Source organism: Bison bison, unplaced genomic scaffold, assembly GCF_000754665.1.
Source record: "Bison bison bison isolate TAMUID 2011002044 unplaced genomic scaffold, Bison_UMD1.0 scf7180017864309, whole genome shotgun sequence".
Classification (NCBI taxonomy): Eukaryota; Metazoa; Chordata; class Mammalia; order Artiodactyla; family Bovidae; genus Bison; species Bison bison.
Genome location: NW_011494881.1, coordinates 4,311,778 through 4,336,019, shown reverse-complemented (window position 1 = coordinate 4,336,019; position 24,242 = coordinate 4,311,778). Strand labels below are relative to the sequence as shown.

At 45.9% G+C, this 24,242-nt stretch overlaps 2 protein-coding genes across 4 annotated transcripts in view; one reads left to right on the top strand and one right to left on the bottom strand.

Moving 5' to 3' along the window:
• The window catches only part of AIFM2 (apoptosis-inducing factor, mitochondrion-associated, 2), a 17,419-nt gene extending 15,381 nt beyond the window's left edge, over positions 1-2,038 (top strand). For 2 of the 3 annotated variants that reach the window (XM_010852219.1, XM_010852218.1), the window contains exons 8-9: positions 254-428; positions 1,776-2,030. In XM_010852219.1, coding sequence (XP_010850521.1) covers positions 254-405 — 152 coding nt within the window. In that variant the 3' untranslated portion in view covers positions 406-428; positions 1,776-2,030. Of the gene's footprint in view, positions 1-194; positions 429-1,775 lie in introns of all 3 variants that reach the window. The other variant, XM_010852220.1, reaches the window with a different exon arrangement.
• Positions 2,033-24,242, bottom strand: part of LOC104997466 (core histone macro-H2A.2) — a 52,949-nt gene continuing 30,739 nt past the window's right edge. The window contains 8 exon segments of the mRNA XM_010852221.1: positions 2,033-2,851; positions 4,381-4,519; positions 4,522-4,554; positions 10,720-10,809; positions 13,986-14,085; positions 15,481-15,591; positions 17,157-17,354; positions 18,617-18,723. Coding sequence (XP_010850523.1) covers positions 2,686-2,851; positions 4,381-4,519; positions 4,522-4,554; positions 10,720-10,809; positions 13,986-14,085; positions 15,481-15,591; positions 17,157-17,354; positions 18,617-18,723 — 944 coding nt within the window. The 3' untranslated portion in view covers positions 2,033-2,685.

Below are 24,242 nucleotides of genomic sequence, written 5' to 3'. Positions count from 1 at the left end.
GCCTTCGTGGACTTTAGGATGCCTGAACGCTAGGACACACTCTCAAAGTTAGGCATAGAAACCCGCCCCCACACCCCCAGCCCCAACCCAGAGCTCTAGGAAGATATGCTGGGGACTTGGCCAACTTCCTGAAAGCCATATGCATTTCCCCGCCCCGACACTGAAGGCCCTGGGAAGAGTTTGTGCCCAGGGAGTTGCAGGCCCGTGAACAGTGAGCAGGATTCTAGACTGCATGCGTGTTTCTGCTCCACAGGTTCACTGACGTTCCTCCTGGCCATGGGGAGAAATGACGGCGTGGGCCAGATCAGCGGCTTCTACGTGGGGCGGCTTATGGTTCGGCTGGCCAAGAGCCGGGACCTGTTGGTCTCCACGAGCTGGAAAACCATGAAACAGTCTCCACCCTGATGGGGAATCCGGGCGAGAGAGAGGTACCACCGCTGCCTGGGCATCAGATTTCCTGACAGATGGTACCCACTTGACAAATGCCTAAGGGCAAAAGCTCTTTTCCTGGAGTAAGATGTCAGTAAAGTACTGACCAGAAACACAATTTATAGAAAACCAAAAACTGGGAGAGGGAGAGGGATATTAATGTTAAAAAAGACACCCCTAAGGAACTCTTTCTGGGTTTGGAAAGGTGTTCTTGCACTCATGCTGGCTGTAGGGTTCACTTGTTCCTGAAGGGCATAGCCTGCCTTCTCTACCCCAGCCTCCTCTTGGATGTGTGTGTGTGTGTGTGTGTGTGTGTGTGTGTGTGTGTGCATATGCGCACGTGCACACACATGCACGGTATGTGGCTTTCAGAGCACTGAGTAGGGGAGAGAGCTCCCTCTCCTGGTGGCAGGAAGCATCTCCCTATCTGTAAGGGCAGGAAAGAGGGCCTGCTCAAGACCAGCTAAGGAAAGGGGGCTGGGATGGAGGGATGGCCTGCATCCCAACCTCTCCCATCACATGGGGGGTGGGGAGGCCTGTACATCCTGCAACACTCAGATTAATAGAAGCCTGATTTTTAAACTGTTAGTCCATACCATCTTTATTCATCATGAAACATTCTATTTTTAGATCCTGATTATATACCATAGGTTATATTTAAGAAGCATTAGATGAAATTTCCCTCCTGGTTAGTCCGTTCTACCAGAGAGCGAGTTTTTATAGAACTAAAGGGTTAAGACAGAAGCCTGGTCTGCCAGCTGCTGGGGGTGTTTAAGGAAAGGCAGCCAAGCTAACGTGACCATTTTCATGGGTTGCAATCTGGCTAACATTCAGGGAATAGATTGGGGTTCAGCAGGGGAACCCCTGCATGCTTCCAGGCTAGCGTCATGGGCAAATTTGTGACAAATCTCTAGCTGATGCTGGGGCAGGAGTACCTTGTGGGAATCCTGTGGTTTTGTTCCTCTGATTTCCTGACCAACCCCAATGTCACTTATCTGGAGGCTCAGCCTTGAGGCAATAATGCCTGCCACCAATGATGTTAAGGTATAAAAAATAAAAAGTTGACTCCTCTATTAGAGAGAGCACTTCTAATCAGGACAAGCCTATTTGGGACCACAAGCCTAAGGCAAGAGTGGCTGATGAGTTCATCTGAATAAATTCAGGTCCTGCCCTGGCCCACCCTGTCTCTCCCTGCCTACTTTTAATGGTAACCTCTGGGTTCTTGACCAGAATTCTTAGGATACCAGCCTCACTGGGGTCTTGTGGTCTATCCTGTCTGGGCTGTGGCCCAAGTCTGTTCCATGCTGTTGCCCATGCTTAAGAGAGACTGTGCCTCTCTCCCAAAGGATGGCCACCCCATGGAGGCTTCACCCAGGCCTCCATTCCTGCGGACCACAACCAACCAGGCTCCCTTCCTGCAAGCGGGACCTGCTGCCTGAGAAACACAAGCCATTGCGTGCAGTCTGCCCCGGGGCCTGGCGTGGTGGAAGCCTCTGTCCTGTAGTGACAGGCCTTGTTCTATTTATAACATCCTAGAAGTGTCCATCCATGGGGACACAGTTCTCCAAACTGAAGACAAAGTTGCAATAAAAGAATATATTGTAAGAAAGACACTGGATCTTTTATTTTTTTTTTCCTTTCATTTTCTTTAAAAAAAAAACAAAACAAAACAAAAAAAAGCCTGAAGCAAAATCTTTTTAAGAGTAGTTACAGATATTATAGGGTTAAAGGTGGGGGCACTAAAACAGAAAAAAGCACCAGTGAGATGCCTTTCTAATTTTCTTCTCTCCCATCACTGAATACAGACAGCCAACAAAGCCCAAGTCACTTTTTTTTCCGCCCTCTTCCCTTGCAAAAAAAAAGGAGAAACAGAAGATTTTAAGAATTTTGAAAGGATTTTGTGTGTGTGTAAAAGTCAATGCTATAAATCTAAACAAAGTCTGTGTTTTTTTTTTTTCAAAAGTTCTAAAACAACAGGAAGAAAACACATAGAAAGAAAACCCTGGTGGAGACCTGGTTAATTACGGACTGAGGCTCTTTTTTAACGAGAATATAAAATAACAGAAATGCAGAGGGCTCTTCCCGTGGGCAGGGCCTGCTCCTGCAGCTCCTGCTACCCGCTTCCCTTTCCGCTGCCCTCCGCTCCCCTGCCGTCAACCTTCCTTTCTCCTTTTAAAGATAAAACCCCGCTCCTGTGACTCTGATCCTCCTGATTCCCGTTGGTGAGTGTGGTGGCCGCCTGTGGGCGCAGGGCGGCTACTTGGCATCAAGCTTGGCCATCTCCTGTACGTAGATGCCGATGCTCTCGCTGTCGAAGAGGAGGAAGTAGACGTTCTTCAGCGAGGATGCACTCGAATCATCAAAGTGGGCCGAGATGGCTTTGAGGGTCACCTGGGCTGCTGTCTGTTTGGGGAAGCAGTTTCTGTGCCGAAAGGAAAGAGGAGCCAATGTCACTTTGGTCCTGGGGCCCATGAAGGAACTCTGCCCTCAGCCCGGGGTGGGGGCAATGTGATTGCTTCTTATCTTGGCACCAGGCCCTTGTTCCTGTCACTCAAGGTCTTACTGTGTGCAGGGGGGTCCACACACAATCTCTTTTGACCCCAGAAGAGGGACAGCCTGGGAAGGAGACAGGCAAAGGTCATTGTCCCCACTTTACAGGTGCCGCACTGGCTCAGAGAGGCACCATGGTTTTAGGGCTGGATGGTGAGGAGCCCAGTGTTTGAATCTATGTGGCCTGACTCAAGTTTGGCTTAGCTTTAAAAAATACCAACTCAGTATTTAAAAGACCTGATCTTGCAGAAAGCCTGTATAGTTTTAATCAGCTCCCTCAAAACTGGGTTCCATGCTAAACGGATTATTTATTAAAGGGCACAAATGTATGCTCAAAAGAGGGACGTCTTCATTAATTCCTGTCTCATGCATTTCACCTTCCTCTCACTAACCCATGTGGATGTGCCAATGTAATTTCAGCAGTGATGATTCTGGGCAGGGCCCCAAGCCCCAGGATGCCACAGGAGAGCTCTCTGCCAGGGACCCAACCATCGTGGTGACACCCTGGCCCCCTTGGGTGGGTCTGGGATGGGCTGGCCTGATAAGAATTCTTCTTGGTCAGCTGTCATGTCCCAGCCCAGGACATCCTGGCGAGTGGTCGCAGTTGTATGCAGAGAATTCCATTCACAGCATCTCCAGGCCAGGCTATGGAGACCCAGCACTGACCACTTAGGTTAGGATAGAATTGTGGCAGGAAGCTAAGCCTCATTCCTTCCCTCTCTGCCTTCGGGTATGACTCAGCCGTAACATCTTCAGACTGTAAATCATATCTTTGCTATGGAGGACTCTCTCTCGAGAGGGTGTTCAAAATTAAAGCAATAACTCCCTCTGGCTGTGAGTGTAAAGGGAGAGGCCATGCTACATGTGAGGACAGACAGCCTCATTATTTGCCTGAAATATTGCTCCCGCGCCCAGTTGGGGTCTGTGGCAGAGAGAGCAATCATTTCGCCAACCCCTGAAAGCAAGCCTTTGCTGAGGACCTTTCACTTCTCCAGCCTCTGCTGCAGGGATTCTGAGACCTGCATCCTAACTCTGGGCTCCCTGCTGCTGGTCGGTGGACCATGCTTTGAGAAGCAAGTGCCTTCGAGCCTGGTGTTTCCCATTCTGTGTTCTAGACAAGGCACAGCTGGTGGGCACGTGGACTTTGAACCTGGCTCTCAAAAATGAACTCTGCCTCCTGTTCCTCCTGGAAGCTACCTTTCTCTGTTTCGAACGATGGAAGCTGGGATTCTCACTCTGTCGCCTGGTCAAAGTGCTTGGCTGCCGCTGGCAGTCCTTGGTTATGTCCTCTGGGATGGCCAAGCTGGATGTGACCAAGTGGGGGCGCAGCTGGTTCCCAGGGAGAAGGCTGGATGAACTGACTCAGCATCCCTGCTGCCCGCCCAGAAGAGAACATCTTACCTGCCGCTGGGGAAGGGCGGGAATGCCACCGACTTCAGCTTCTTGTCCTCTGCTGCCGAGAGGCAATTTTTGATGGTCTCTTCAAGCTGTTCTTCACATTTGTCAGAGCCCCACTGAGGGATGTGACAGTGGATGACAATTTGGCTGCAAGTCCGCTCGACTGGCTGACGGCAGCTGGGACATGAGAGAGAAATGCTGCAGGTTATTTCTTATGTCTTCCCCTTAAGCCGGGGGTTAGGCTGAATCTCCTGTGTCCTCCTTAGGAGAGGAAGAGCCGTGTCAGAATTGCTTTTGACAGTTGGCACAAGTTTCGGGTAAACAGTGAAAACAGATGTGACAGCATGCCATAGATGTTCACATGGTCTGCCTTCTGGCCTCCTAATCAAAGGTATGGGGCTTCCCAGGTAGTATGTGTGCAGTGGTAGAGAATCTGCCTGCCAATGCAGGAGACGTGGGTTCGATCCCTAAGTTGGGAAGATCCCCTGGAGGAGGGCACGGCAACCCACTCCAGTATTCTTGCCTGGAGAATCCCATGGACAGAGGAGCCTGGCGGGCTGCAGTCCATAGAGTCATAAGGAGTCAGACATGACTGAAATAACTTAGCACAAACAGAAGCTGGAACAGGCAAGGAACAGCTGCTTTAAGAAGGAACCAGCCCTGCCAGCACCTTAATTTTAGTTTCTTAAGACTCATTGCGGCCTTCTGATGTCCAGAGCGCTAAGACAATGCGTTTGTGTTGTTTGAGTCTACCAAGTTTGCGCTAATTTGTGCGGGTCTGTAATAGTTTCTAGTGATAGGAAACTAATACAATGGCTTTTTAAAAATTGACAAGCCCTCTCTTCCCTCCCCATCTGAGATCCTGTCTGATGCAGGCCTTGTGCTTGGTGATTTGAGGACCCTCCATAAATTGAGAACCACTCTATGTTGTACACCTCCTTGGACAGGGACTGTCTTTTGATCGTCCTTGTATACCTAAAGAGCCTGCAGCAAGCAGGTGTTCACAACAGGTTGTGAAGTTAGATTACACCTGCTTGGTCTCATAATTTCAGTTCATACTCCCTATTTTTATTTTTTACTCTCCCAAACCTCTGCTGTCAGTGCCAGAGCTGATAGTGAGGAGTTCTAGGTAAGTCCTTGTGGCCACTGATCTCCACAGGAGCGGTTGGGTCTGATCCACTGGCCACTCTCTGGCCCCTTGGGGGTGTTGGTAGCTGCAGCCACCTGCTGCTTGCCTCTAAGCCACCCACCTTGTGGAGCTGGGGCTCTGTGCCACTCAAGGAACCAAATTTAGCAAAGGTCCCCCACCCTCCTGCAGTGGCCAGGCTCTGGGAGACGGGGGACTTCGAGCAGGTCACGCTGGTACAGCAGCGTTTCTAACAAATATATGTCTGCCATATTCCAGAGCAGCATGTGGGGTTGGTTTAAAACACTTATTTGGAATGTATGATGCCCACCCAGTACACGAGCTGTGTTTCCTGGTGATGTCCATCCACAGTGCTGAAGAGGCTATACCTGCACAGACCAGGGAGGGTGGTGACACATGCAAGGGGCGTCCCCTGCCTGTCAGCTACAGCTGTGAACGCCCTGCCTTCCCAGTGCCCAGGCTGGTGCCAAGTGTCTGATTAGTGAATGAGTGAGTTAGGGAATCAGTTGATGTAAATACTGAGGCAGCAGCGGGCATGACTGGTTGACTCTCTAACACGTACATTTGTACACCAGAAGCAGAATGTTCCCACTGGCCTTGTGGTTCAAGGGAACCCAGTATCGTGGGGACTGGCACCGCCTGCTTGGGGCAACTTCCCTGAGGCCCTCACTGTTCTTATACGCTGGGGAGATTTCAGCTCCTTACAAACCAGGTTGATTTATTTTATATATGTTTAAAATATGATCATGTTACCAGCTGAATGATACTCTTTTTAACATTAAAAGTAATTTTAAATAAGAGAAATGTACCCCTAATGGGAGTGTTAAGTGAAACAAGAAATGTGTTAAGTTAATCAAGAAAAAATGGCATGCCTTCTCATCCCCTTTGAAACTCTCTATTTACACTAGTTTTTGTTGTTGTTTCTTTCTTTCATGTTTTTGGTCCATGCAACATGGCATGTGGGATCTTAGTTCCTCGACAGGGATTGAACCCAGGCTCCCTGCAGTGGGGACCGTCAGGGAAGTCACTACTCTAGATTTTGAAGGAAGTCCATGGTAGCAGGTCAGCCTAAAACAAAGCATTTCCATGGCACCTGGAAATGGAAACCCCTGCTTGTAGTTGTAACGATTTAGTGTTCTCTAGAGGTGCCAAGGTGAAGGTCAAGTGATCTTGGGTCTTGGAACCCTGATATTTGGTAGAAACATCTACTAATTCTCTTTATGTGATGTGATGTCCTCTGGTGAGTCACCTTCACTTGGTGGGGACCATGCTCTCAGATGGCAGAGTGGCTGCAAGGAGCCTCTGGAACCTTCCTTCAGGGGAGCCCAACATCTTTTCAGAGTCACCATCATCAAGTGGACGGCAGGGTGGCCCTAGTCCTGCTGGGAGGCTGTGGCTGCAGCTGATCCTTGGTCTCCATGGCCCTGTGCTTTCTCTCCTGCCTCAGTTCCCTGCAGCAGCCCCTCCTTCTCCTGTCCACCCAGGCCTATTGTTCTCTCTGCTGCCACTTGGCCCTGGCTCCTACAAACCATTTTTGTCCTCAGTTTTCATCAGCTGCTTACCAGTGGTCTTGCTGGAACCCCAGGTCCAACAGGTGCCCATCAGTCATCGCTCACGCCCAAAGCCAGTTCCCCTTTCTTTGTCTCTGGCACCACCTGTCAGTCTCCTCTGACCTGCCTCACTCCAGGCCCGTCTGCTTCACTTTCACCACCATGTCCCACCCCTCTCCCATCCAGCTTCCCGCCTGGAATCTGGACGCACTTAGAATCGCTGTGGGCTTGGACTGAGATGAGTTCTTCCACAGGGAAGTTGTATTTGCTTCTATGTCATCTGAGGACTCTACCATACCCAGGTCACGTCCCACTAGCCTTCCCAATTGAGGTTTTGGGGTCACAGTGGAAATCCACAGGAGTACCAGCGTGTGGTTCAAGTTCCCTAGTGAGGCTTTTCCCCATTGGTCTACCCAATGCCAAGGTCAAGACAGGTACTGGCTGCCCTTTCTGCATGGTGGGTCCATGTTTTGCTTTCTGTTAAACTGAAGGTGTCCAGGCTTTGTGTGGGGTCTCTTACTGGACACTCCATGTTGGAAATGTATTCTTTCTTACAATAAGGACATATCTTTCAAATGATGGTGTTTTGAAACTGAATGAAATATGGTCTAATTTACACCCTGATGAACTATTTCCCCTTTTCCAGATGCACCCACACAAAACCCTTCTTCCCAGGGAGATAACTGCTGTTTGGCCCCGGGGCCATGAATACTTGGACCTAACAGATGTATCTGCTTTCTTAGCTCACGCTTGTTTCCTGCAGCCCTCTCAATCCTTCTGGATTCATTTCTGTTTCTCCCTGTGAGGCTTCTGTAGTCCTTTCAGCAAGAGTCTGTGGACCTCTGACTCTCAAGTTTTGCTATCTGAAACTCCACACCTTTTACCCTCCCTGTTGAATAATAACAAACAACATGTGAACTTCTTAGTGCAGTCTTCCCCCTTGGTGCTTTGAAGACACTTCTGTCTCCAAGCATCTTTTGTTGCTGATAAGTCTGCTGGCAGGAGAACCATCTTTACAAATGCCCTGCCTTTCCGTAGGCTGCTTTGCAGGTTTCTCTTGATTTTTGGAAATGCCACCGTGACAGGCCAGGTTTTGGATTTATTTTGATGTTTTAAATATACTCAGTAGTGTTTTCAACCTGAGGATTCAAGGGTTTCATTCTGGAAAATTCTCAGTCAAAATCTTTTTTCTTTTAAATTGAGGTGTAGTTGATTTATCACATACTAGTTTCAGGTGTGCAACAACATAGTCCTTTAGAATTTTTATGGATTATACTTCATTTAACGTTATCATAAAATACTGGCTATATTAGCTGTATTCCCTGTGCTGTACAATATATCCTTGTAGTTTATTTCACACATAGTAGTTTTAACTCTTCATCTTTTTATTAATTATTATTACTAATTTTCTAAACTTTTTGGCCCGTGATACAAGATCCTAGTTCCCTGACCAGAGACTGAACCTGTGGCCTTGCAGTGGAAGCATGGAGTCTTAACCACTGGACTGCTAGGGAAGTCCCTTCATCTTTTTACATACTGCTTCTCTGCCTCCTATTTCCTACCTCTGGAACTGTTTCGAAGCATGTTGGAGGCTCTCGCTTTATGTAGGGAAGCTGTTTTTCTCTCCTTCCCACCCTATCAGGCAGTTTGCAGGTGCTTCCCCAAGACCCCCCGTTAGGATCCTCTCTATCACGGATGACTCAGGGCTCTGTCTCTGGGTTATACAAGGGATGGGGTAGACGCAGGCACTCAGCTGATGGGTGACATGGCCCTGGGCTTGGGTGAGGGGCTCTCTGCACCCTTCTGCTTCTCTAGAAAATGGATTTCACCCGAGCCAGAGCCCAAGGAGTCAGTCAGAACCTTGGCTTCCTGTAAGGGCTGGGAGTTTCATCCAGCCCTTTCTCTCAGCAGGGAGCCTGGCTCGCGTCCCTTCCAAGTGTGAGGTGACTCTAGTTCCATCAGGTGACCTCCTGATTTCTCTGCATGTTACCAGAACTGCAGCCCAGCTCCCACGCCCCTCACTGTGGCTGCTTGCAGCTCTCCTATCTCTGTCTACATGGATGCTTATGTTTTATGTCAGCATGCTTCTGTCGTAAAGTTTTTTTTTAATTTTTACTTATTTTCGGCTGTGCTGGGTCTTCATTGCTGTGCGAGGGCTTTCTCTAGCTGTGGTGAGCAAGGGCTACTCTCCATTGTGGCGCACGTGCTTCTCATCGCAGTGGCTTCTCTTGCTGCAGTGCCTAGGCTCAGCAGTTGTAGCACAAGGGCTTAGTTGCTCCACGGCATGTGGGATCCTCCCGGACCAGGGACTGAACCCATGCCTCTTGCACTGGAGGCAGATTCTTAGCCACTGGCCTACCAGGGAAGTCCAATGTCTTAAAATTTTAAAAAGGAAATTCTATCTATCATCGTATGACGAGTGGTATGTGCAGCTGTAAAGTGAGGACACGTGTTCTTTCTTGATCAGTAGCCCTATAACTTTTCTCGCAATCAGATCTGATCGTGACATTCCCCAGCTTCTATTTTGAAAAGCACCTCTCTTAGTCTATATAGAGTCAAATCCAGACCATTAGCACAGCCCACGGGACAGGCCCATCTCTGGCTGCTGTTCATCTCCTCCCTGCTGGCTCCTGACCTTGCCTTCTCACACACTGTGACCCTACTGCCCACAATGTCCTTGCCCCCGCGTAGATCTCACATCCTCACATGTACTTCCCCATCTCCCCAAGCACAGTGTATGGCTCCCTCTCTGTGCCCCACTTATGTGTCTGTCTCTCCTTCTCGACTGTCCAGTGCTGGAGGACAGGAGTGGGATTTCTTTGTCCTTGGCGCCCCTGCCCCAGGGCAGCACTTGGCACCAACTAGATGTCCCTGGAGGTAGGTGTGAACATGGATCTGAAGTCAGACCCACTTGTCAAAAAGTTACCTTTGAAAGTAAGTGTTCAAACAAACAAAAACCTGTGCACAGGTGTTCAGAGGAACTCTATTCACAGAAGTCAAAGGTGGAAATGACCCAAGTGATGAATGGATAAACAAATGAAATAGTATTCAGCCCTAAAAAGGAATGAAGCACTGATACAAGTTACAGTATGGATAAGCCTCCAAACATTTTAAGTGAAAGAAGCCAGACACAAAAGATCACATATTATACAATTCAATTTATATAAAATATCCAGAAGAGGCAAATCTATAGGAAGAGAAAGCAGACTGGTGGTTGTCAGGGGCTGGGGGAGGGACGTGACTACTCAATCCATGTGGACTTTGTACAGATGGTGATAAAAAGTTCTGGGAACTAGGCAGTGGTGACAGAGAAGCAGCACTGAGTATACTTAACGCCACCGCACTGTACAGGTTTAAACAGTGGTAAACTCTGTCATGCATTTTCCGCACACACAGAAAGTTACCCAACCATTCTAGACCATTTTTGGGTAAGCTGATGATGCAAAATGGGCCGTATCCAGACACTTTATAGTCCCCATGGTGTAAGAAATGATCTATGTGGGCCTGCTCAAATTATCTGAGAGATGCTAAAATACCTTCCTGATTGGTTGCCGCCTGTTTTGCTCTGTGAACTGAATGTGTGTGAACAATGTCCTGCTGCTAGAGGGGAAGGCGGCTGGGGACGTGACCCAATTCCACACTTACCTTCAGCTACTTCCAAAGGGCCCTGGGACTTGCGAAGCTCCTTTACTGTTTCCAAGAACTCCTTGCCCCCAGCCTTTTCCAAGGCCTTACCTGTGAAGGACAATAGCGGAAAGCCATTGTGGTTGCCCTTTTCAAATCCATTAATTTACACTGGTTGACAGTTTTACTAGGTCTTAAAAAAGTGCTTAGAAATTAGGAATCAACTTTTGCAATTAAATCCTGGTTACCGGGCTTCCCTGGTGGCCCAGCACTTAAGAATCTGCCTGCCAAGGCAGGGGACAAGGGTTCAATCCCTGGTCCGGTAAGATCCCACATGCTGCGTGACAACTAAACCCATGAGCCACGACTACTGAGCCAGTGCTCTAGAGCTGGTGAGCCGCAACCACTGAAGCCCGTGCGTCTAGAACCTGTGCTCTGTAATGAGAGCCACTGCAATGAGAACTCCGTGTGCCCCAGCCAGAGAGTAGCCGCCACTCTCTGCAACTAGAGAAAGCTCTCATGCAGCAACAAAGACCTAGAACAGCCAAACTAACTAACTAACTAAATAAATAAACTTTAAAAAATTAAAAAAATTAAATCCTGGTTGCCATTGATCACTGGTGGCAGGGGTCCCTGTGCTTCTATCCAACAGTACTTAGATTCTAGTAAACTTTTTTTCAAAAGAATTATTTAATATTTTATTTCACTTACTATTGCTTCTAATGTATCATAGGAATTATTTCCCCAAAATGTTAATCACAGCTGGATTGAAAGAATATTTGCGAAATACAGTAATGTTGTTTCCGTAACTGTACCACACTATAAGTCTCCTAGAGAGTCAAAGGGGTTTGCCTTTGTGGAATGTGAAACAAGAGCTCAAGGAGCAGAAGCTATGGAGGCAGGTCTCAGCCCTTTAGTCAGAACAGGGAAGAGACAAAGAAGCTGCTCTGAAGATGCAGAATGCCTCACTCCCAAATTAGAAATTTTAAAAATGGCCCAGGAAGACAACAATAAAAAAGAAGCCTCAGAAGTTTGCAAAGAGGGAATTTCTTGGTGGTCCCATGGTTAGGGCTTGGTACTTTCACTGCCGAGGCCTGTGGTGTGGCCAAAAAAAAAAAAAGTCTGCAAAGAAAACAAAAGTATTTATAACTTTAAGGTTTAGGGTTAGATAAATAAGGTTTTCTTTTTTTCAACTTATGTATTTATTTCTTAACTTGATATTTCATTTAGAAGAAGTCTCCACTGTAGAGGAAAAGGATACTGGAGATATAAAAGACTGATCCCTCTTGAAAGCAAAAAGGAAGCATAAGAAAAAACAGGAGAGGCATAAAATGGGAGAAGAAGTTATACCATTATGAGTACTATCAAAGTAAGTCAGTGGTACAAGTTATATTGTTGGCAATTGACACAAACTCTTCAAAGGACCTTTTTAGGGGTTGATTTGTTCATAATGCAGTCTCAATGACATGAACTCTTAATGATCTTTTTAAAAAATTAAGGACTCAGAACCTCCACTGGGTTTGGGATCTGACCTTGAGTTTTTGTTCCAATTCTAGTGTTTTTTTCTGTTCTACTACCACCCACCACTTAAAAAATAGAGCTATTTTTATTGTTTTCCTGATATAAAAATGCAAATACTATAGAAATGAAAAAGAAGGTAAAACTTTAAAAGATGCTGCTGCTGCTGCTAAGTCGCTTCAGTCATGTCCGACTCTTAGCAACCCCATGGACTACAGCCTACCAGGCTCCTCCGTCCATGGGATTTTCCAGGCAAGAACACTGGAGTGGGGTGCCATGAGCCACTAGGAAACACTTCAGACAGAGCTCCAGATTAAGGCCACTAGGGGCAGACTTTCCAAACGCAGTGAGTTGAGAACAGTTGGTAGAGCCTGGGCTGGGTTTGAGGAGTGGAGGAGTTTTCACCATCTCTATGTGCAAGAGAAACCCTGTGTCTCTGTAATACTAGTTTCTGTCATTTGTTTTTGGTGTTTCCCCCACCCAGTGCTATCGTATCTCCATTTCAGCAAAGCAAGTGGCCTGTGACGCCAAGGTGGACACACAGGTGAGCCCGGCAGCCTGGGGCCCTGGTGCTGCCATCCAGGGCTGAGCTACTAGTATCCACCCCAACTCACCTACCTCAGGAGCAAGTCCTGTATCTCAGGAACAAAACCCTTTACTCATTTCTGTCTTGTAAAAATGGGTGAGATGGTGACCATCTAGTTGCCATCTTATTATTTCTAGTGTCTGGAAGCTTACCTTCCTAGGTTCCTCCACCTAGCCTGGTACCACTGGTGGGACAGGTGGCAATCCACTGGTGAAATAATTCAGTGTATAGCCTTACAGACAGCCTAACTTGTTCCAGATGTCAATTTCCTTTTTACCAGTGATGTTCTGAATACTGCCGCTTAAAATATATGTATAGGTTTACCCAAAACAAGCACAACAATACTTAGAGTAACACTACTCATTATAGCTCACATTGGAAACAGCCCCAATGCCACCAGGGGTACACTGGATCAACAAACTGTTATATTCCTACAACGGAACACTGCACAGTAAAGAAAATGAACGAACTACAACCATGCTCAATAGCATGCGTGGATTTCACAAAGTTGAGCTAAAGGAGCCAGACACAAAAGGAGACATACTGCATGACTTCTATAAAATCTAAAACAGATGAGACCCCTCTATGCTATTAGAAGACAGGAGAGTGGTAGGGACTTCCCTGGTGGCCCAATGGCTAAGACTCTGTGCTTCCACTGTAGGGGGCATGGGTTCAATCCCTGGTGGGGGAACTAAGATCCTGCATGCTATACAGCGCAACCATAAACAAACAAACAAATAAAAAATACAGAGGACATCATAGTGGTTACTCTCGGAGAGAATGGTCCTGGGACAAGGGAAGAAGGGGCCTTGTGGGGTGCTGGCAAAGTTCTGTTTCATGATCACGATGCTGGTCACACAGTTGTATTCATCAAGCTGTGCACTAATGATCTGTTTTTGTATAACACTTCAATAAAAATTTCAAAAATATATGCATATTAAAAAAATTAGTTTTTGATCCCTGGGTCAAACCTGGGTCTCCTGCATTGCAGGCAGATTCTTTACTGTCTGAGGCCCCAGGGAAGTCCCAATACTTTAATGATGTTCAGTTAAACACAAAGGCAGAGTTTGACTGACAGGGTCCGCCAAGCAGAGGCTATCCAGCTGACAGAGACCAGCCTCATGAGAACTTGCCAGAACAGTAGCTATTCTAAGGCACTTCTCCTGAAGTCTCAGAACCTTACCTATATCTTCCTTGAGGTCAATTTCGGCTGTGGTTGGGTGGACGATGCCCTCCACTCTCATGGAGCCAATATGGCTGATGTCACTCTGGGTCAAGGACAGCTGCATTGGGAAGAGAAGATGGAGAGTTGGGCGAGATAAGTCCTATGGAAAACCTTCGCATCTGTGCATTCTTTCACTGATTGCCAACAGAAACGGCTCTACGTGGAAAAACCATCTCAAGTTTCCACGTGTGTGGTTTTCAGTAGGCTCTTTTGAGCTCAGTGGATTTGATATTCACCCTGAGGTTAGCAGCATGCAACAAATCTGCCTCCTCTTCCAGTAACAGGAATGGGATCTCCCTTCCTTTTCTTCTCCCTAAAGATTATGCCCTCATTTCTCATCTGGGGGGGTCTTGGTGTTTGACATGGTAGTTTCTGAGTAGCTCCTGCAAGAAGCTACTCATGTCTCAGCATTCTTTTCAGAGCAGCACAGACTTCTGGTGACAGGGACGCAAAGCCAACCACTTCTGCGGGAGAGAAGGGATGGGCTCCGGGATTCTGACCTGCCTGTATATGGCCACCTTGTCTTTTGGGGACCCTGGAGCCACACTTGTGAAATGCTGCCCTAGGGGCGTGAACTGAGTGGAATGGAAACCATTCTCCATCATCTCCCCACCTGAGCAAGAACTTCTTGCTCCCCTATTTAAGTGAGAGAAAGCAAATCATCTCGTAACCAGACAGCCCCTAGAGCGGATGTAACTTCCACCTCTTTGCTCCGCTGCTTTCATCAGTGATAAATTAGGAACCCGCCACTTTGATGTGCTTCTCAAAACATGCTCTTGCCAATGGCTTCAGAAGAGGTTCAACCACTGTCAGGCTGCAAACATTCGCTACCTGAGATATGATTAACTGACTCTTTCCACACATGTCTTATTGCAGCCCCAGTTGACTTAGTAGATAAATTGTCTCTTATGCGTGTGGGAATGAATTATCTGCATGTTTGGCGGGGGCTGCTGTTGTACTGCTGAAAACTGTTCAAATGTATAACCCAGTTTGTTTTCTTTCTACAGCCTAGAAAGGCAAGCAGACTGAATTATTGGCAAATAATTCACTTCTAACACCAGGGATATTCCGGGAACATATCTTTCTATTTTCTTTCTATGATAAATTACATCACACCATGTAAAGCAGGCCTCCCAAAGGCTGGTTGAGAAAGTTAGCTATGGATTTTTTTGGTGAGCACCAGAATAACTGGGACATGGGAAGCAGAAAGATACTGAGCAGAAAGATCCACTGGCTGACCAATGTCAGCATAAACAATTCTCAGCACTAAAGAGCTTGTTTATCCTCACAATGCAGACACTGCCATAGCTTTTTAGCTTAGAAATGAATACAAGACCAGAGTGAAAGTTGTATCAGGGAAGGAATGGATGAAGGCGGCATCATTGCTTGTAAACAGTAGGTTATAAAAATGCAGTAGTGCTTTATGACAGCACATTACAACCTTCTTTATTACCTTCTGCCCTAGAACAAGGCTCTTAGAAGACAGGATAGTGAATCCATCCCCTGGCCCGTCTTCAGAGGTGGAATTTGAAGTCCCTTCTTTATCGCTGTCCTTTGGTTTGGACTGTTGGTAGAAACCAGAAGGACAGATGAGAAATCATCCAGAAAAAGCCCAAAGGGGCTTTTAAGTCTTTCCCTTGGTAACCACCCCGTTGGATATAAAAGCAAGTGGTCAGGTGTTAGGTTCTACTGTTTTTGATGGAAGGAAGCAAGGGATACCAATATGAGGAAAAAAGGATACTACAAAAAATAAAGTGTATTTAAGGGATTCTTCGGAGAAGGCAATGGCACCCCACTCCAGTACTCTTGCCTGGAAAATCCCATGGATGGAGGAGCCTGGTAGGCTGCAGTCCATGGGGTCGCTAAGAGATCCGACACAACTAAGCGACTTCACTTTCACTTTTCACTTTCATGCACTGGAGAAGGAAATGGCAACCCACTCCAGTGTTCTTGCCTGGAGAATCCTAGGGATGGCGGAGCCTGGTGGGCTGCCATCTATGGGGTCGCACAGAGTCAGACATGACTGAAGCGACTTAGCAGTAGCAGCAGCAAGGGATTCTTATGTACCCACAGTCCTTACTCAAACCTGGACACAGGTATGTTATTCTTGCTCTTTTCAACACCTGCACGTTATGGAAGCTGGGGTCATTCACAGTACACTGTTCAATCTCCCTTCTCCCCAGGACTCCCTGGGGCACAGCGGCTGAGAAATGAACTCTTTTGTCATCTTTTTAGTCATCACAGAGGTCCAAGGAATGAAAACTTGAAACCCCCAGAGCAGTGCTAACCAACAGAACTTCTTTCCTTCATGGAAATGTTCTACCTTTATGTTGCTCGGTACTGTCAAGCATGTGAAATGTGGCTGGGGCAACCAAGGAACTGAGTTTTATTTCATTTTAATTAATTTAAATTCAAATAGCCAAATGTTGCTAGTAGTTGCTGTACTGGGCAGCATATGAAAAATATGACTCCATAAATGGTATCTCTGAGTTATAGCTACTTAGCATATCAGGTTATCCAAACACCTGAAATGCCAGTGGCTGAACTCGGATGACTCTCTGTGGAAGGCTAGAGATGTGTCAGCATGCCACATGGGGGAGGTGGGAAGTAGAGTTCCAGGCCAGCATCTCTCTGAAGATTTTGGTGGGGGCAGTGGAAGGGGTCCGGAAACGTGAAAACCACCATGTCTGGGGGTTGGAAATCTCTAGTAGACCCTGCATGATTATCTGAGCTGGTCTCAAAGACTCTCTACTTATTTTTTTTAAGATTTTTTGGATGTAGCTAATTTTTAAATTCTTTATTGAATTTGTTACAGTATTGCTTCTGCTTTTATGTTTTGGTTTTTTTGGCTTCCAGGCATGTGGGATCTTAGCTTCCCAGCCAGGGATGGGTCGAACCCACACCCCCTACAGTGGAAAGTGAAGTCTTAACCACCGGGCTGCCAAGAAGTCCCCCTTTTATTCTTTTTCACAGACATTCCTATCATTTCCTCCCCCGACCCACTCGCAGTACCAAGCTGAGGCAAGTCCCCAGTCCTTTGGAGATGCTGGCCACATCCTCCTCTTTGGATGGTTCAATTTCCCTCCTGTTCTGTGAGTGTCCGGGGCTCACAGATACCACTAGGCTTACCTTTTTGGATGTGCGTGGTTTGGCAGCCTTCGATTTCTTTCCCCCCTTCTTTCCTGACGTGGCCTTCCTTCCTCTTTTCTCTGGGGGAGGGGAGAGGATAGTCTCTGACTTGCCCTTGGTCCCTCGCTTTTTGGCCAGCAGTTCAGGGTGGATTCTGGGCAGGACGCCTCCGCTGGCGATGGTCACTCCTTTTAGCAGCTGAAGAGAGACGATGCGTGAGCTCAGACAGCAAAGAGCACGTTGGTTCTGGACTTAAAATGATTCTAAGTGTTGGCAAAGAAAGTGTTAAATCTGGTCTCTGCTTTCCAAAGAAACTGCATGATACATGATTTAACCGGTTTTCCCTGTCTCACGGGTAGGGCTTTTCTCTGTAGGTATCAAGGCAATCCACAATTTTGTTTGGAAAACAAAACAAGCAAAGTGAAATGAAAGCGTAGACAGGGTGGAACCAGGGATGTTGCCCAGAGCTCGGAAATTCCAGACATAACAGAGGATAAAGAGCTTCAGACGTAGGAGCACAGCTTGACAAAGTGGGGTTCAAAGGTTAATGCAAGGGCTAGACTCAGTTAACAACCTTCCTCACTCCTTTGATCATGCATTCCATCAGTAAAATATGTTTGACCGTGCACCTCCCAATGGATATCTGTTTACTCTAACTAATCAACATGAACGGCCACACTAATACATTTTGCACATTCTATGGCAGTGCTACTCCAAGTGTGGTCTGCAACCAGGGCCCGTCCACAAGCTATTAGTTACTCATCTGTGGCAAAAGCGCTACAGAAATCATGAGGAAGTGTCTAATAAGTTGATAGAGTTATTGTTTATCTATTGGATCTAGTAACAACAAAATTGTAGCTGGTAGTTTGTATATTTTTGTCTTTTAATTTTTCTAGTAATTACTTTTTATTTTATTTTCGGAAATTATCAGTTCATGTTGGATTGGAAATAGGAACTGATTCTTAGCCACAAACAGGTTGAAAAAATAAGACCAGAAAATAAATATAAATGAAAGTTCTTATACTATCCACCCGCTACCTCGCACAACTTCGGTGGGGGGATGAAGGTGGGAATTTACTTGATTTTGGAATCAGTTTTAAAGTATAAAGGGTTAGTTTTGATAATAGAAAGAAGGACACTTCTGCCCTCGTCAGAATAAATCATCAACAAAGTTTGGGTGAAGAACCTGTAAAGAGAAGAACACGTGTGTACCACACCTCCCCTAGCAACACACAGAGCTTGCTTTTAAAGAGGAAGCGAAGCTCTGGCAAGATTCAAAATATATAATGGAGTCTATTCCAGAGACAATTTTATTTTGAATCTCAATCCTATACTATCTGAATGTTTCAGTTTAGATGTGACTGGGCACTATAGCAGGAAGGATTTCTAACCAGCTGGGTCCACAAGCAGTAGTGTTTGGCAAATCCATTTGGTGGCTGGTGTCAATGCTTCAGACGTACCTGGTTGAGCTCCTCGTCATTGGCAACAGCCAGCAGGATGTGTCTCGGGGCTATCCGGGCCTTCTTGTTGTCCCTTGCTGCATTCCCAGCCAATTCTAGAATTTCCGCTGAAATTTTAAGGGAGTGTTAATAGGCAATCATGGAATGGGGTCTGAGCTTTCCAAAGCTTTTCTTTGGAAATGGTCTTTGAGTTTGATCACTTTTACTCATTTGCGATTTTTATGTCTGGGACTGGAAAGAAATCCAGAAAACTGAAAAGTACTCAGGTCACAGACATGTAAGATGTTTTAGAAAGGCCTGATATATGATCCTGTGGCAAAGTCTTCTAGCTGTCCCTGGACATTAATTCTCCCCCATCTTTCTTAGCGGTAGACCTCTGATTTTTTGCTGAGCCCATAATCACAGGAATGAAGACAGTATTCCAATCTCCCTTGTTGATAAATGTGGTCATGTGACAAAGATCTGGCCAATGAGAGGCAAGCAGTCGTGTTGCATGGTACTTCTGGGAAGTATGCGTCAATGAAAGGACAGTGCTCTTCTTCCCTCTTTACTGGCAGACTGAGGACACAATGGCTGGAATTTGAGCAGCCACCTTTGTCCAAGAGTAAGAAGTGTGGATTACAGAGCAACAAGATAGAAAGAACCAGAATCTCTTATGACTGTGGAGCCTCCTTGTCTTCTACAGACTTTTTTTGTATGAGAGAAAAAGAAACTCTCTTGTTTAAGCCACGTTCAGCAGAAGTTAACCCTTATTAAAACATAACCCTAATATAAAACCCGAGTTTCTTTCACTGTGCAGCCATTTCCGAGGAGAGCTGAGACCCCTTTCAGAATCTCCTTCCTCTTCACTTGATGCCCTCGGTCTCTTACGTCCTAAAGGAAAGTGGATAGAAAGAACTGATTCATATTCGGGGTGAGGAACTACTTAACCTAAAAGGTGAACTCCTAATGGGAATACCTTCAAGACCTAGGAAGGGAGGTTTGTTGGGCCCCAGGGGTTTTTCACATATCCCTCAGGACGTAACCATGGCTCTGACTTTAGCAAACATATCATTTGATAAATGTGAAAAAGTTTAAAGAAAAGAATATTCCTAAAAGTATTTCACATACTATCAAAATTTTGGAGTCAATAAAATTTTTTTTTAATCCATAGAATTGGTTTATACTCTTGAATGCTTTCTCCTTCCACCTTTGTTTTATTATTATTTTTTTTCTTTCTCAATTTTAGAAGAATGTTTTGCTAAATCAAATCTGTCTGCCTTCAAAAGTATGAATGAGCCTGTAAAAAAAATTCCTTCCCTAGAAAGAATTCCTTCCCTAGAGAAAGAGGCAAAGTGCCAATGTGTCATATGTGGAGGTGGGGGGAATTGCATGTGCATGAATGTGTTGTATGTATGTATGTGTGCAGGTGTGTGTGTACGTGTGTGTGTTGAGGGGATTTGCTGGTACAATGGCATATATACTAAGCCCTAAAATTAACAGACAATTTTGCATGAGTCTATACAATCAACCTAATTTCAAATAAATCAACACATGCAATTGCCATCATTCATAAAATCTATGGCAATAAAATAAAAACTTGGCATAAATACGCCATATTAACGAAGCAAATGTGATTAACAAAAAATTAGAATAAAATAAGCATTAGAGTTAAATATTTATATGGCATTTCCATAATGAAAAGCGCTAAATCACTGCAAATTCATTCTCACAACATCTTTTCCAGGTTATTAAGCAAGGAATATGGTGTTTACCAACAGTTCATTTACACAGTCACGGCGTTTTCTGAATCAAAGATTGAGGCACCGTGGTTGAAAAATATGAGCAGGCTTGTTGGGAAAGGAACACAAGAGCATTTGAAATGAATGCCATATTAGATATCTAATCTGGTTTGCTGCCTTCAGATTGTTGCCCAACTTATCTTTCTTTTAAAAAGGGTACCCAACGGGGCTTCCCTGGTGGCTCAGTGGTAAAGAATCTTTCTGCCAAGGCAGGAGACTCTAGTTCGAACCTGGTCAGGGAAGATTCCACGTGCCGCGGAGCAACTAAGCCCGTGCGCCACAACTCTTAGGCCTGGGCTCTAGAGCCCGAGAACCACAACTACTGAGCTCGTGTGCTACCACCATTGAAGCTCGAGTGCCCTAGAGCCTGCGCTCCAAAACAAGAGAAGCCACAATGAGAAGCCCGCGCACTGCAAAGAAGAGTGGTTCCTGCTCGCCACAACTCGAGAAAAGCCCACTCGGAAGACTCAGCACAGCCAAAAAAATCAATCAATCAATCAAATTATACAAAAGGAAACCCATCTAAAGAGGTGTCATCGTAAAGTCTTCACAATAGGCTTGTGTTATGATTCTAGGTTGAAATGTATAGTACCCCACTGAGCGCAATTAAAAGGACTTTCCTATACCTGCTGACCCTAGGGGCCCCGAACCTGGGAGGAAGGAGCACTCCACTCACCCCTTTGTCCAGATGGGTGGAAATGCGCCTCTGAGTTTTAAGCTTCTGAACAGGTGAATTTCTTTTAGCATCATGGACTGTAACTGTCCTGCCTCTGTCACAAGCATTTAGAGGAAGCAGTTAAGGATCCTCTCCAGGCTTCATCAAATTAACCCTCAGTATGAGAGGCCGGGCTAATGGGAAGCTTGCAGCCTTCAGGAAGCCCCTGAAGGCCAGGTGATTTTCAGCTTGACAGACAGATGCAAAGACTGGATTCTCAAAGGGAAAATCTGCCCTCATCGCACACGGCCACAGGAAGAGGCTAAAGGCAGCAATTTGTTAGAAGGCGCAGTGCAGGCCCAGGTGAGGCTGGCCTGTGTACAGCTGGGCTCTTGGACTAACTCTTCCGAAATAATTTATAGGAAGGAAAAGCTTGATTGTGTGCTCAAGTGCAAAAGCAGAGGTAGAATTTTTTCTCTTTAAAGAGAAAAAAAAAGAATACACAGCAGAAAATCTAGACCTAGAAGTTCTTTTCTCTGTTGGATGTTTAGCCTAAATGTTCCTTGGGCCAGATTTCACCATTTAAATGTTTGAAATAATGTTAATCATTATTAATATCTTCAAATGTTGTTATGACAAATATATTCATGTCAACTATAAAAGTTTGCTACACTCCAGAGTGATTTTATTGATCTTGGGAACACAAGTATCCTTGTGTGAACTGGCAATCAATAGAAAAACTGAATTTATATGGCACACAATGTTTCACTGCAAATTTTGTGGGAAGATCAAAATTTGTTAAGTGGTGGAGACTTCCATGGAAGTCTGGAAATTACTACAGCAAACCTCTCACTTCTCGCAAGTCACACTTCCAGTCGCAGTAACCATCTGGAATACAACTGAGTATCTGATAGTAAAAAGAATGATTTCTTAGCCAAAAAGGATGCAGGAAAGCTCATCACGCACATTATTCTTGGAAGAGCCCGTGTCCTCTCATTCTGGACACAATCTAAACCCACAATGGGCAGCTCAGCTCACAGGAGATGGGAAATACCACAGTACATCTGAGACAGAACGCAGGACTGTCTCCTGCCCTTGCCTCCGCACGTCTGTCCACCTGCCCACTAGGTGGCGGTGTCCCTGGGCCCAGTCTGGGTGCTCTGCTCTGCTCAGGCTGTGCAGTCTTCTCGGGAAACCTCATTCAGTTACAGCGCCCACTTCCATCCTCCTTCCCATGTCACCACATCTGTACCTCCAGCCCTGCCATGATGTCACCTGGGTGTTCTGCAGGTAAATAAAACTCAACACATCCCCAAATCGAAAGCATTCCCAGAAACAGGCTCTTCCATCACCCCTGGGACTGGCAGTTCCATCCACGCACAGACCTGGAATCATTCTCCATCCCTACCTCTCTTGACTTGGCCTCATCAGTCTTACACATCTTTTCTTCTCTTCTCCAAACTTATTGCCATTACCTGAGTTAAAGCTCTCTTCTCCTCCAGCCCAGATAATTGTCGTGGCTGCCTAAGTGGTTTTCCTGTCTCCGGTTTTGTCTTCCTCTAGACCCATGCCAAAAAGGCCAGCACTGGCCGATGGCATCTTGTGCAAATTAGAAAAAGATGCCCCTTCCTCAAGATGCTGGACTTCCCTGCTTTTGTTAGGACAAGACGCTTTACTGCCATCTGCTGGAAATGTTCATAAAAAGCTACAGTTCTTTGAGGTCTATGATGTGAATGCTACTACCTTAAATGTATGTCCTTGTGCAGTGTACAACCACAGGTGTGATCCTGGCTGCCAAAGTGATCTTTTCAAAACCCAAATGTAAAAACTAAAAAATCAATAGATTAAAAAAAATGTTTGGTGTTAAATCAGTTCAGTCACTCAGTTGTGTCAGACTCTTTGTGACCCCATGGACTGCACCATGCCAGGCTTTCCTGTCCATCACCAACTCCCGGAGCTTGTATAAACTCATGTCCATTGAGTCAGTGATGCCATCCAACCACTTCATCCTCTGTCATCCTCTCCTGCTGCCTTCAGTGTTTTCCATTATCACGGTCTTCTCTAATGATCAGTTCTTCATATCAGGTGGCCAAAGTATCAGCCCTTCCAACGAATATTCAGGACTGATTTCCTTTAGGATGGACGGGCTGGAGCTCCTTGCAGTCCAAGGGACTCTCAAGAGTCTTCTCCAACACCACAGTTCAAAAGCAACAATTCTTTGGTGCTCAGCAATGGCACCCCACTCCAGTACTCTTGCCTGGAAAACCCCATGGACAGAGAAGCCTGGTAGGCTGCAGTCCATGGCGTCGCAAAAAGTCGGACACGACTGAGCAACTTCTTTCATTTTTCTCTTTCATGCATTGGAGAAGGAAATGGCAACCCAATCCAGTGTTCTTGCCTGGAGAATCCCAGGGATGGCAGAACCTCGTGGGCTGCCATCTATGGGGTAGCAAAGAGTCAGACATGACAAGCAACTTAGCAGCAGCAGCAGCAGCAGCAGCAGCAGCTTTCTTTATAGTCCAACTCACATCCATATATGACTACTGGAAAAACCATAGCTTTGACTAGATGGACCTTTGTTGGCAAAGTAATGTCTCTGCTTTTTAATAAGCTGTCTAGGTTGGTCATAGCTTTTCTTCCAAGGAGCAAGCATCTTTTAATTTCATGGCTTCAGTCACCATCTGCAGTGATTTTGGAGCCCGAGAAAATAAATTCTATCACTGTTTCCATTGTTTCCCCATCTATTTGCCATGAAGTGATGGGAACAGATGCCATGATCTTTGTTTTTTAAATGTTGAATTTTAGGCCAGCTGTTTCACTCTCCTCTTTCAGTTTCATCAAGAGACTCTTTAGTCCTTTGCTTTCTGCCATAAGGGTGGTGTCATCTGTGTATCTGAGGTTATTGATATTTCTCCCAGCAATCTTGATTCCAGCTTGTGTTTCATCCAGCCCAGCATTTCGCATGATGTACTCTGCATGTAAGTTAAATAAGCAGGGTGACAATATACAGCTTTGACATACTCCTTTCCCGATTTGGAACCAGTCCGTTGTTCCACGTCTGGTTCTAACTGTTGTTTCTTGACCTGCATACAAATTTCTCAGGAGGCAGGTAAGGTGGTCTGGTATTTCCATCTCTTGAAGAATTTTCCAGTTTGTTGTGATCCACACAGTCAAAGGCTTTGATGTAGTC